The following is a 12,527-nucleotide window of genomic DNA, read 5'->3' as shown; positions in this document are numbered from 1 at the left end:
AACTCTGTGAATGTAATTAAATTAAGGATCTTCAGATGGACAGACAATGCTGATCACTTTCGAAGGACAAATTAATCACAAATGCAGGAGAGTCAGCATTAGGCGATCAGGTATGTCAGTGGAGCAAAGGCCAGAATGATGTCCACAGGCCAGAGAGCAGAGACATCTCAATGCTGCAAAAGGTTGTGTCTCCAGAAGAAGCAAAGCCCTGGCGATGTCTTGATTTTAACCCCATACAACGCCACTCAGACTTTCGATACTCAGACAAAAGTCTGGGAGTATTTGTATTGTGTTAAGCCACTCATTCTGGGATTGTTGGGATAATAACAGAGAAAGTGGTACCCATTTGATGCTTCCAGCATTATGTATGGGCTTCCAGACTAGACAGTAATTTCAACAGAGTATTTTCAAGTAGAAATATTTATTCTATATTTAAAGAATGAGGAAGGCTGTTTACACTTTTTTTAAAAAAAAAAATTGGAGAACTTTCCAGAAGTTCATTGTGGTTAGGCAATTTACAAGTATGGACCAAAAATCGATCAGTGACCCTCTTCAGTTTTGAATGGAGGTCTAGACATATCCATCTGTCTTGGGCATGTTCAGAGCCTTACTGTACAGTTTATCTGCGAGCAGCAGGAGAAGAGAAAGAACCAATGGGCTGAAAGTAACCCACTCAGTCAGCTTCCTCTGTCTTTGCTTCAGGGCTTTGCACAGGAAATCTATTGCTGTGTCAAGTCCCAGAAGTTTCTTCTCTTCCAAGTTACTAGTGAGACTAAAGCATGCCGAGTGGAAGGAGAGGACAGAGAGGACAGGACTGCTCCCTGCTGATGGGTTAAGAGGTGCGCTACTACGCAGAAGCCAACCGGAGAGCAGAGGGATCCTGGTCATGGTCACTGCTGCTCTCCTACCTGTGAGGAGTAAAAGTACTGAGTGAGCGGCGGAAAACCAGAAAACCGAAATGTTCTGCTTTTGGAGAACTTCTGACCTAGCAGTGCTCTTGATATGGGGGGTCTTTGCGGCTGGTGAGTCTGAACTTTCTTTGGGAGAATGACTAAGGGAGGAGAGACCTGTTCTGCAGCGTTTAAGCCTCGTCCCCTTTCGCTGGGCAATGTAAGCCAATTTCTGTTGTAACTGAGATGAGGGTTCCTCCAGATATGGGTTATCTCGTCACCCATATTTTCTGCTTTGTCTGATTTATTTTTGCTTCGTGTTCTATAAATTCCTCCACTGCCGCTCCGTCATCTCCCCTCCCCCTTTAGGACAACGCAGAATAAATTAAACACATATTCATAGCAATGGAAATTACATGGGTTCTCTGTATCTTCTTGGAAAAAAAACAACCAACTATCATCTCTGGTATCCCATCTAGGTCTCCTTTGCTAATTTGGGAATGTGTCATTTTATTTTTTTTCTGTTGCTTTCTGTGACTGCGGGTTTTATGCATACAGTTACTCTGGTGTATCTGTGATGTATGTTTGCCTTTATCTTGAAGGTATGTGGGCTACAGGAGACACTTTCTGAATCAGGAGGTGCACTCCTCAATGTCTGCAGTTTGGTAGGAGTTCAATAGAATTTGGGGCTACTGTGGGGGTGTCCTGATTTCACTGTAGAAGGTCGGTGGGAGTTGGTGTAGGAGGCTTTTTCGTGTTTCGCTTTTAGTAACTGCAGCAGCTGCAAAGGAACAACACGCTTAGCTCTAAAATGGATAGTTTAACAATGTAAAGGAGACACGGTACTTCTTTCCTTTCATCAGAATTCCTTTACCATCACATTTTTGTCTATTTTCCAGAAAAAGAATATCATATGATAATCTTACTGGTGAGCATACATAAGCTAACTATGATCTACCACCACACCCTTCTGCTGAGAGTTTCCAGTCATCTGTTCTCTTTGATGTGCATAGCAAGCCATTGAGGTAGGGATGGAAGAAAGCTCTGTTTTACAGAGATAGAACCTGAAGCTTAGGGAGCCAACATGGTTTGTCCACAGGAATGAAGGACTAGCAGCATACTTATTTCCATAAGCGCCACAACACATTCGAGTGAGCAGTTTACCTGTATTGTTTTCACTAAGGAGAACCATGATTGCTGCACAACTGAAAGTGCTAAGCTAATATTTGGTTATAATTTGAATGGGGGGGGGGAGAAAGAGTGTCTGGAGTCTTTCAGTAGTTGGGTTTCTCTAGAAAGCGCTCTAAGTCTGTGCAGGATCAGTTTGACAAGGAAAGCCAGACAGGCTGTGTCAGGTTGATGTTAACTTGGTGGACCAGACAGAAAAGCAACAAAATGGAAACATAACAGAATTTGAATTTTGAAGGCTGAAAGGTTCATTTTTTTTAAGCTGTGTCAGAACATAAGTTGGAGACACTACGTTCACCAAGTCTCTGAAATCCAAGCTTGCATCAGAAAATCATCAAGCATTTGGAATGCAAATCAGTAAATTACTTTATACACATGCTTTGGTATGAATAGTTTACCAAGAAATGACTTAGAATGGTGAGCTGAAAGCCAGGCCTGTGACTTTATGGCTTTGCTCATTGCTGCTGCCACAGGAGTAGCTCACTCTTTATTAAGATCCATTCACACAGGAGAGAGCATAGGGCATCAAGGTGAATGTTAGGATGCTCTTGTTTTGCCTACTTACTTTTAAATTTTATTTTAAACTTCAAGCCATGTGGTATTTATTTGATAAAGTACTTGAGGGGAAGTTAACAAGGATCTAAGCTCCTCATCTCATGCGTCCTCCACTTTCACAGACTGTGGCATTTCTTTCTCCTTATTTTGTCCCATTGTCATCTAAATTCTTACATTTAAATAATTTCATGTCCTGACTGAGATTATCCCACCTTCTTTTGAAGTTGCTGATTTTGCCAATATGAGTTGCTAAAAAGAAAAAGGAGCCAACCCTCAACTGTTTTCTTCCCTTTCAGAATTTTTACTCATTTTCTTTGTCTTCCACTAGAGGGCAGGTACCAACAGGAGGAGACACACTGAGCCCTATAGAGACTAAAGGCAACATCAGAAAAGCAAAGAACAGGCCTCTCTTACTTAGTCCTCTCCTCCTTTTTAAAGTTTGTGCTAGCTGTAAATTTGACAATTAACCTAACAAGTAGGTGTGTTTTCCTTTGGGCGTTAGTGCTCAAGATTCTGGTGAAAAGGAATACTAAGAGGTGTGTGTGTGTGTGTGTGTGTGTGTGTGTGTGTGTATGTGTCTCATGTGCAAGAATGCTGAGTGAAAGTTTCCAGCAATCTAAATGAGGGAGTTGAAAATAAAATGAAATCCCTAAGGAATATTGAAAGTCAGAAAAGAAGTAAAAAACTGTGAAGAATAGTAAAACCATGGTGTGTTGACAGTGTTATGGAAGAGTGGACCTGGACTGACAGGTTTGAGCAGATAGATAAAGAAGATAGATAGGCAAGGCAACTGGGAGGCAGGGTATGTAACAGAACAGAGACAGGAAGGTTCTGTGAGATAATGAGATCTAGCTTGCAGGAACAGTGTGTTGTATAATGAAAGAATAAGGCTGCTCTCCGAGGATCTTTAACAGAGAGAATCTGAATACTGTGCAGTTGATGGTGAGCTCTTCTGTTAGCTTGTAAAGAGAAGCGATAATCTCAGGCAGTAGTTTTGGAGAGTGTGGCAGCAGGATCCTGTTCATTGGCAATGACATTTCATAAAGGGTTTCCTTTGAAGCCTGAATCAGGAGTGTCGTCACAGAGGTTCCTACAAAAGAAGGTTCTGTGCCATGGCATTGGTGGCTGAGAAGGGAACTGTAGAGGAAGGGCATGAAGGATGGGCATGCCTATCCACACTGGGAGAATAGAAAAATCCAGCGTTTGTGAATCATTATGGAGCAGATGTTACCTCAAAGCCAATACAGACAGGCAAATGAGAGATGAAGCACCAGAAATGTTTATATTCATGTCTGGGGAGTCATAACTATCTGTGTGTAACAGAGAGCAAGCTCTAAGAAGAGATGGGAAAGGAGACATGTCACCTACAAACTGTATGCTTAGCCTTAACTAGGAGGGAAGAAATGCTCTGAGCTTGAGAAATTAGTTGATACAGATGCTAGGTACAGGGAGACCAGCTCGAGATGGCTAGAACAAGGTGGGGTCGATGAAGGTTCTCACTGTGATAAACTATTTCTCAATATGACCAGGTGAATCTCAGTTGAAGACACTACCCAATAAACCCATTCAGCAGTCGTTTGGCTTCATATTGTGTCTGAAGAATTAATCTACGTAGTCATTGAAATGTTATCAGTGACAATGAGCTTTTGCGTCCTCTCCCTTGATGTTGCTGACTCCCATTTGCTAGCTCCTGACTGGGTCTAGAGAGCAGGACAGAGGGTGTTATGTAGCTTTGGACAGAGGGATGCTAATACTCCCTAAGAAGCAATCACCATCCATCACGTTAAGAAATGATAAACATCACAAATAGATGAAATTTTTATGAGAGTTGACTATAATCTACTCATTTCATTCTCCCTCAAGAACTGATATTATTCATGCATTAACACTAAGCAAAGATTTCAAGGTTTTCATACATAGAATTTAGATGCCTTGCATGTCTGAAAATCTAGGCTCTGTTCATTCTGAGAACACAATCTTATTTGTGTTTAAGGGAAGTGCCCTAGAGAGGTGCCAGCATGGAGGCACAATTAGTTCTTCCATTTAGAAAGAAGGAATTTTCTTTAAGCATCTCCACTGCTCTGAACCATTGATGTGGGGTGGGTTTTCCTGGAGTCAGACTTAGATGCGGTTTTGTGTACAGACATTCCTGCATCTCAGTCACCACTCTCATTGGGCACAGTGGGGATGAGCTAGCTGGGTTTTTGAGAGCTTCCACACTGATTAGAACACTGATCGTTTATACTTCTACTTTATTCAGTTGTTAGGTGGGATGTCCTCAGATGGGATTGATTTTGAGCAAAGGAACCAAGCCATCCTTTGAAGTGTCTGAAAACTGAAGGCTGTCTACTTACTGCTCTCAGTCATAGGAGCAAAGGCTATCCCTGAAGGAGATTCTGGGTGGCACATTCTAGATATGTACTATAGTTGCAGCCTCCTATGTTCTTCATTCCTTCATGAAATTCTGAGCCTCTATCTGGTATTATTCTTCAAATCAACTTTATAGCTTTAATTTTTATTTTACTTTTGGCTGTTAAGTTCTCTCAGTTTTCTTTTATATGAAGTTAACTATTTTATGTCTGAAATATTTATTTTACTTTCGTTATCAAAGCATATATTTGCTGGAGAGGTGTAGAATTATGGGTTGAGATTGATCTCTCCACCCTTTTAGCACCTACAAACCTCTAATGGGGAGTCAGCCTGACTCTCATATCATTTCTCTGAATTTAATCTCTGATCTTCTAGGGCTGTTTTCAACATTTTGTCCTTATTGCTGGGGTATTGCCACACCTAATCTGTCTAACTATGGTATTTTCACCTATGAGAAATTGCTTAACTTCTTTAGACACAATCTCCTCACTTATGAAACAAATAGATATGACAATATTAGGAGATTCGGAATTATTAGACTCAAGGCACCTCTATGTTAAATTCTCCCATCTTGTATGTGGGCCAATAAAGACTAGCCATGCTCAAGGAACTTCTGATAATGTCCCCTCACCTTTCAGTGGATGAATCGGGTTGGAACAGCTCTGCAGGACCAACAGTAGAAGGGAAAGAGCTGAGGCAAGAGTCTCTGTGTGTATGGGAACCCTGGTTTTAGATGCGATGCACTGGAAATGAGAGTCACATTTAAGAGAGAAACAAGAGCAGTTAGAGACTTGAGATTCCTGTTAAGGAAAAATAAGTCACAGGCAAAATGAGGCTTGATCATTTGGTCAGCCAGTAAGCAAGGGAATGTTTCGCCATGAGTCAGTACTGTGCTTTGTACTGGTGATACTTGATGAAGAAAGATGTGGCAGGGTGAGGATGTATTTCAGTGGCAGAGCATTGGTCTACCGTGTACAAAGGTTTAAATTAAACCCCAGAACTTCAAAAAGACAGCCATAGACCCCACTTTCTTGGAGCTTAGAATCTGGCAGGGAAGATAGATGTTATACAAATTCTTGAAAATAATTCAAGAACATAAAATATGTAGGGAAATTACAGGATGGCATTAAAATGTAACCAGCGAGTCTGATCTTGTCTGGGTGTCAGGGAGGCTCCCTGAGGAAGCGACAGGTCAGGTGGGGATGGCAGAGGAAGGACTGTGAGATGAGCTATCTGGGCTGGTGGAACAATCTGCATGATACATGCAGAGAGCTCAGGTACGACAGGAGTGAGGGAACCAACAGTGTGGAGATTTAGCAGAAATTCTGGAAGATGGGAAGGTTAATCGGAGATGCAGAAAAGAGTAGATTACGAAAGAACTATGGATGGTGGTGCATACCTTCAGTCTCTGCATTTAGGTTGGTGAGGCAGGTGGTATAATCCGCCTAGGCTACATACTTAGGGCCTGTCTCAAATGGGCAAGCAAATAAACAAAACGTTTTTAAAAATAGAGGTGGCTGGGTGGTGGTGGTACATGCCTTTAATCTTAGCACTCAGGAGGCAGAGGCATGCAGATTTCTGAGTTTGAGGCTAGTCTGATCTACAGAGTGAGTTCTAGGACAGCTAGAGTTGTGCTGTTTCAAAAAACAAAAACAAAAATAAAAACAAAACAAAACAAAACCAACCAACCAACCAACCAACCAACAACCAACCAACCAACCAACCAACCAACTAACCAACTAACTAAGTAACAAACATAAAGGAGTCCTGACTATTGGGAGAATACCCACACCAAGGTGCCCAAGGAGAAAGGTGGCTTACAGAGAGAATATTGGAGTCGGCAGGGAAGGAGATAGAGAAGAAACATGTAGGTGTTGTGGTGGAGGTGAAGAAAGAGGCTTCGGAAGAAGAAAGTGACCATGTGTGTTGTTAACTTAGAGGGCAAACAGACAGAGATGCCTCAAAGACGAGTAAATATATTTAGGAGTTGCCCCACACTGGCAGTACATGTCATAGTCAACTATGTGTGTATTCAAAGAGGTTTCAGCAAAGGAAGGTTTTAAAGGTGGGAAGAGAAGGGTTACACGGGATGTTTTCAAACTATCCCCATTCCTGTAAGGATTCATGACATGAGTGGGCTCTGTCCATATTTTCTGATAGTTGTTGAGCAACTGTCTTGTTTTCTGTGTAAGGTAGCAGTGACCTTTATGGACCATTTTACAGAGTCACGATAGTGCTTTTTTTTTTTACCACGTATAAGCATGACATGCATGACATTCCTGCCCATCATAATCTTCTAACTTTATTTATTTGATTTGATTTTAAAAGGAAATAATTGATACAAATAATTGCATTTTAATTCTAACTTCCCTAATCTAAAAACCCAGCCAGGCAACCCAGGTGCACAGATCCTGCCTCGAAGACCTAATTTCCCTATAAGGAGGCGGGCGACCCCGAGATTGCAGTTTGAGTAGAAGGTGGGGGAGCAGTCAGATTGCTGCTACTGCTGGGGAAGTAAGTGGGAGGAAAATCGATGCTGAGAGCCCCAGCCACTCATTCTAGAAGTTAGGCAGCAAAGCAAGGGGAAGAGAACTGTAGCAAGAGGGGAAAGCAGAACCATCCCACCCCCAACCTCCATCGACAGTGGTAAACCTGGGAGCTTATTCAGGATACTTATCTGAGACGATGTGGTGACTCAGTAAAAATATCTTTTTGATCTATGTGTGTTCATGCAGTTTCAAGGTACTTAGTATCTATCTATCTATCTATCTATCTATCTATCTATCTATCTATCTATCTTTTTCTTTCTTTCTAACTTTATCATGAAATATCTCTGTCTGTCCAACTTATCCACTGCACGATACGGGAACCTTTACTTCCATGATCCCTTCTAAGGTGTCAACCAAAAAGTTGAAGTGGTAAATACTGGCAGATTCCAAATGATTAAGTCTAGCTACTTCTATTCCCAAAGCAAATCTTAACTAGTTCCTTCTTAGATGTTGCCCAGGTACTATTGTAATCCAGGACTTTTAAGTCCTGATACACAGAATCAGGTGGTGGGGGCACATGGCTTTAATCCCAGCATTCAGGGAGCAGAGGGAGGCAGATCTCTGAGTTCAAGGCTAGCCTAGTCTACAGAGTGAGTTCCAGGACAGCCAGGGCTACACAGGTAAGCCATGTCTCAAACAAACAAACAAACACAGCCAACCAAAACAACAACAACAACAACAAGATGTGCCACAATGAGTCTCCTATGAAGCCTAAGTTGCTAGAGACACTCAGGCTTTCAAAGGTCCAGGCATCTTGCCTTTCATGAACCTTGGTAGGTGATTATGGATAGAGCTGCAGTTAAGAGTACTGCCTTAGTTTTTTTTTTTTTTTTTTTTTTAGTTTCTATGCTACCTGGATTATCTCTGTTATTATTCCACAGTTAAAAGATAGTAGCTCATTTCTGATGGACTCATCTTCAATGTGGACTTTAACCTCCCAGTGATACGGCATCTGAGACCTGGTTCCATGCCGAGGGCCCTGCCAGCTACCAGACACTAAGCTACTTAACTGTTACTTGCCTTGAACATTTTTACTACCTCATGTATCTATAAGCACGCCTTCTTTGGTCTTTTCAAAAGGAAATCATTTTACTGTTTGCCTCTCACTACTTCAGTACCTCGAGGATCCTATTTTCCCAGGATTTAACTTCTATCTTCAAGCACACTTTGTCTTCCCCTGTCCTTAGATACTTCCTCAATCCTCAAGCACCAGCTGTTGCTCTATCTCTGTCCCAAGTTTGCTATGAACAGGAAACAAAGCCAAGGTCTCGTGCCTCCCGTCTTATCTAGGGCAGAATTCTTGTCTAAGCCTCCATTTTTGTGTATTCAGTCATCTCTGCTCTCTAGGTCCCTTTCAGGCTGGTTTCACCCCTACATCTCTACTAAGATGGCTTCCCTTACAGATCTCAAGGGCCATCACTGAAATGCTTTTTTCCAAGTAATAAAGTTCTTACTTTAAAATTTCCCCTATTAACTTGATCTGCATCCTTTATATCACAAGATCTTACTTCTGGACTTCTTGACACCACACTTGCTTTCTGCTCTGCTGCACTGTTTCCGTCAAGTTCATAGCCTCTAACAGAGCCCTAGGTGCACACTTTTGAAGGTCTGAGTTTGACCTTTTCTCTACTTTCCATACCACAGCTAGACACTTGGCGAATGACGGGCTTGAGCTAGCTTGAAGTCACTCTTGGTTAGTTCCTATCATATTTTTAAAATGTTAAACTAGCTGCCAGTTAATAGGAAACTCAGATTTTGCTGCAAATCCTTAATTTAGTTTCTAGAGTTGTTAGGATGATTAGGTCCAACAAAGTAACTGACATTTTTAGCACAGTTTGTATTCATAAACATTTAAAAATGATTATTTTATAGTTTTCAAAAACTTTTCACATGCATTGTAAAAATATAGTTAGTTTAGCTCTTTACAGATTGACATTTTGGCTATTTTCAGTTTCTTGAGAAATAAGAACCAATACTTGATTTAACATTTTATTATATGTCTTTGCATATCTATTTAATATGTATCCACTGGCTGTTATCCCTTGTGGTCATGGTTCATATATATACATATCTATAGTATTTGTCTTATGTCAGGGAACAAGTTTCTCTCGCTGACTATTTGATTTGATTTGATTATCAGGCAATTAGAGGTCTCTTTCTTTCTTTCTTTCTTTCTTTCTTTCTTTCTTTCTTTCTTTCTTCAGTCAAAGTCTTTATTAGTAGTTGGCACAAGTAGCTGACACAAATGGCTACTTTGCTGTGGAAACTAGAATAAGATTTATTATTCACCACAGTTATTGCTTGTTTTCTAAATTTTATGTATTCATTGAATTTGTTGTTTGAATTCTTTTTCTCCTTCTTTTTTTTAGTTTTTTTTTCCCCAAGACACGGTTTCTTATTATAGCCCTGGCTGTCCCGGAACTCTCTCTGTAGACCAGAACTCAGAACTCAGAACTCAGGCCTCGAACTCAGAAATCCGCCTGTCTCTGCCTCCCAAGCGCTGGGATTAAAGACGTGTGCCACCACTGCCTGGCTTTATTTGAATTCTTGTGTCTTGAGATTTCTTTCTGTAATCATTTTTTCATGTCTTTGTTTCGGAAACTACCTGGCTGTTTTATTTGATCTCCATGCTCCATTGGAACAGTAGAATTGTTCTAACATGTTGTTAAATCTTTTGTTAAGACATTCATCATTTTGTTTTCTTTGTTTTCATTCAGCTTCTCCATTGTTTTCAAATTGGTTGTACGCTTTCTGTATATTTTCTGAGAAAAATCAGCCTTTGTTAGTCATAAATGTTGCAGATAGTCTCTACAATTTTGCTTAGCAATCTTTTAGGTTTTTTTTTTTTTTTGGCCATACAAAGGATATAAGTTCTAGAGTTAAATATTTCGGTATTTTTATTTATGGTTTCAGCTTTCTATGGGGGTTAGAAAAGTTTCTGGTTAAACTCATCTGCCCCATTTTACCTGAAACTTTCTTTCTTGTTTCAGTACTTAAACTCCGACACTCCCAGGATGCCTTGTGGCTCCTGGCAGCATAGGGTCTTATCCATCATCAGCCCTGTTTAAGATTAAAAACCACAAATTGCTCACCTTTTCTTTCAACACTTTAAAAAATTACATTTAAATATTCCTTTCCTTTGTCTGAGGAGCTAGATAGGAACCTGATTTTTTTTTTCATGTGGCTAGCTATTTTTAAATTACATTCACTAATAATGTGACTAATCACCCTTGCCTATCGAAGCTCAAGTGACACTAATAATGTTAGACTCTCAGTTCTCACATGTGTAACTAAGCAGCTGAGCTTCTCAGAAACCTGTAAGATTACAGGGATAACGAATGAAAAGTCAGTAGATTGATTGGTGTTATGACTCGGATTTTGATATCTTCTTTCCTTTGTCTTGGGCTTCTACTCAAAATGTTGTTATTTAACACCCAGATAAGTACTGTCTGCTACTAAGTTGGAATTTCTAATAAGAAAAGACAGTTCCATAAAGCCAAAGACTAGGAAACAAATCCCATATCAATTGTGTCAGTTAGGCTAAGACTATTAAAAATAAAACACACCAATTTGTATTTTTTATTTATTTGCAATTATTTAAATTTTCTCCCATGTTAATGTATACTATGCTGTATAATATATGACATTTGTAAACATAAAGGGACAATTATACATTAAGGTCCTAAGTAAATGAAAAAGTAGACTATTGTGAGCCTCCCCCCAACCCCCGACTTCTGCTCTGACGGAAGCATATTCTGAGGAAATCACTCCCTTTGCGCAAGTGTTGTTTCCTTAATTGATTTCTTCATCACTGCATATATGTACTTCTCTGAATAATATAATATCTTACTTTTTTGTGTGTTGTGCCTGACAGGAATATTGAATATTCTATTTTATAATGGCTTTCAATTGCTCAGTGCAGATGAATCATCTCAGTTTACTTTTCTTCTGAATTGAGAACTAACATTTCTGCATCCCAGGAAATCCCTTAAGCCTAGCAAAGTAAGATCCTACTCATCATATATGCTGGTCAAGATTCAAAAACCAAAATCATGTCCCTCTGTCCCCCTCCCTTTTTTTTGTTGCTATTTTTGTTCTTGATGTTTAAACCCTCCGGTTAATTTTCATATGAGTGATGAGAGTAATCCATGGGGTTTTATTTTACATGTATGTGGTTTATGAATATGTTTAAATTTGTGAATATAGTGTGTGTGTGTGTGCGCATTGGATCTTCTGGCTAGCTATCACAGACTTCCGCCACTTTCCTATCATAGTGCTAAAACCATTGCATCAGAGTAGAATACAGTGAAGTCATTTGGATGATGATCATCTTAGTCTGAGAACCTCTGGAAAATTTAATTCCACAATTCAATGGAGTTTTGACCTCATTCCATTCGTTACTCGAAGAAATCTTGGAAGTAGGACACTTTTCTAACCTACAGCTACAGCATGTAGCTTACAAATGTAGAAAAACACTCACTAAGTCACAATTAAAGTTGCCACATTAGCCTTTACATAGGCTAGCAGTTCTCTACATCATAGTGACCATAGGCAAAAGTCACCCTGCAGCAGAGCTTAATAAAGATCGTAGTGTAACTAAGTAAGGGTGTCTGCCAAGGCCACCTGAATTTCTGGATCTTTTATGATGAAGATGTAAATCCTAAAGTTGCGTTCATTTAAAATAAAACCTTGACCCTGGTGTACTGGAAAACACCTCTAACCCTGGTACTTAGGAGGCAGAGGCAAGTGGGTCTCTGTGAGTCTGGTCTATGTAGCAAGTTCTAGGGCAGCTAAAATGACAAAGATAGGCTCAAAATAAATGAAACCTCGATTCTTCAGGAGAAATGTGTCCTTGATTACGACAGATTTAGTACCTCAGGTTGCAATGTGCTTTTATGCTATACTTATTCCTTGTCTGTAAAATAAATGACAGCATCCTATGTTTTTCAGAAAGGAAAGAACTGAACCACAATCC

General features: G+C 40.0%; 1 protein-coding gene across 1 annotated transcript in view; it reads left to right on the top strand.

Moving 5' to 3' along the window:
- Positions 1 to 684: 684 nt before the first annotated feature.
- The window catches only part of Cd200r1 (CD200 receptor 1), a 28,056-nt gene continuing 16,213 nt past the window's right edge, over positions 685 to 12,527 (top strand). Inside the window, exon 1 of the mRNA XM_028752423.1 lies at positions 685 to 1,022. Coding sequence (XP_028608256.1) covers positions 959 to 1,022 — 64 coding nt within the window. The 5' untranslated portion in view covers positions 685 to 958. The remainder of the gene's footprint in view (positions 1,023 to 12,527) is intronic.

The sequence above is a fragment of the Grammomys surdaster genome, unplaced genomic scaffold, assembly GCF_004785775.1.
Source record: "Grammomys surdaster isolate TR1022 unplaced genomic scaffold, NIH_TR_1.0 125901, whole genome shotgun sequence".
NCBI lineage: Eukaryota > Metazoa > Chordata > Mammalia > Rodentia > Muridae > Grammomys > Grammomys surdaster.
Note: the sequence above shows the minus strand (reverse complement) of the source record. Positions and strands in the feature narration are given on the sequence as shown.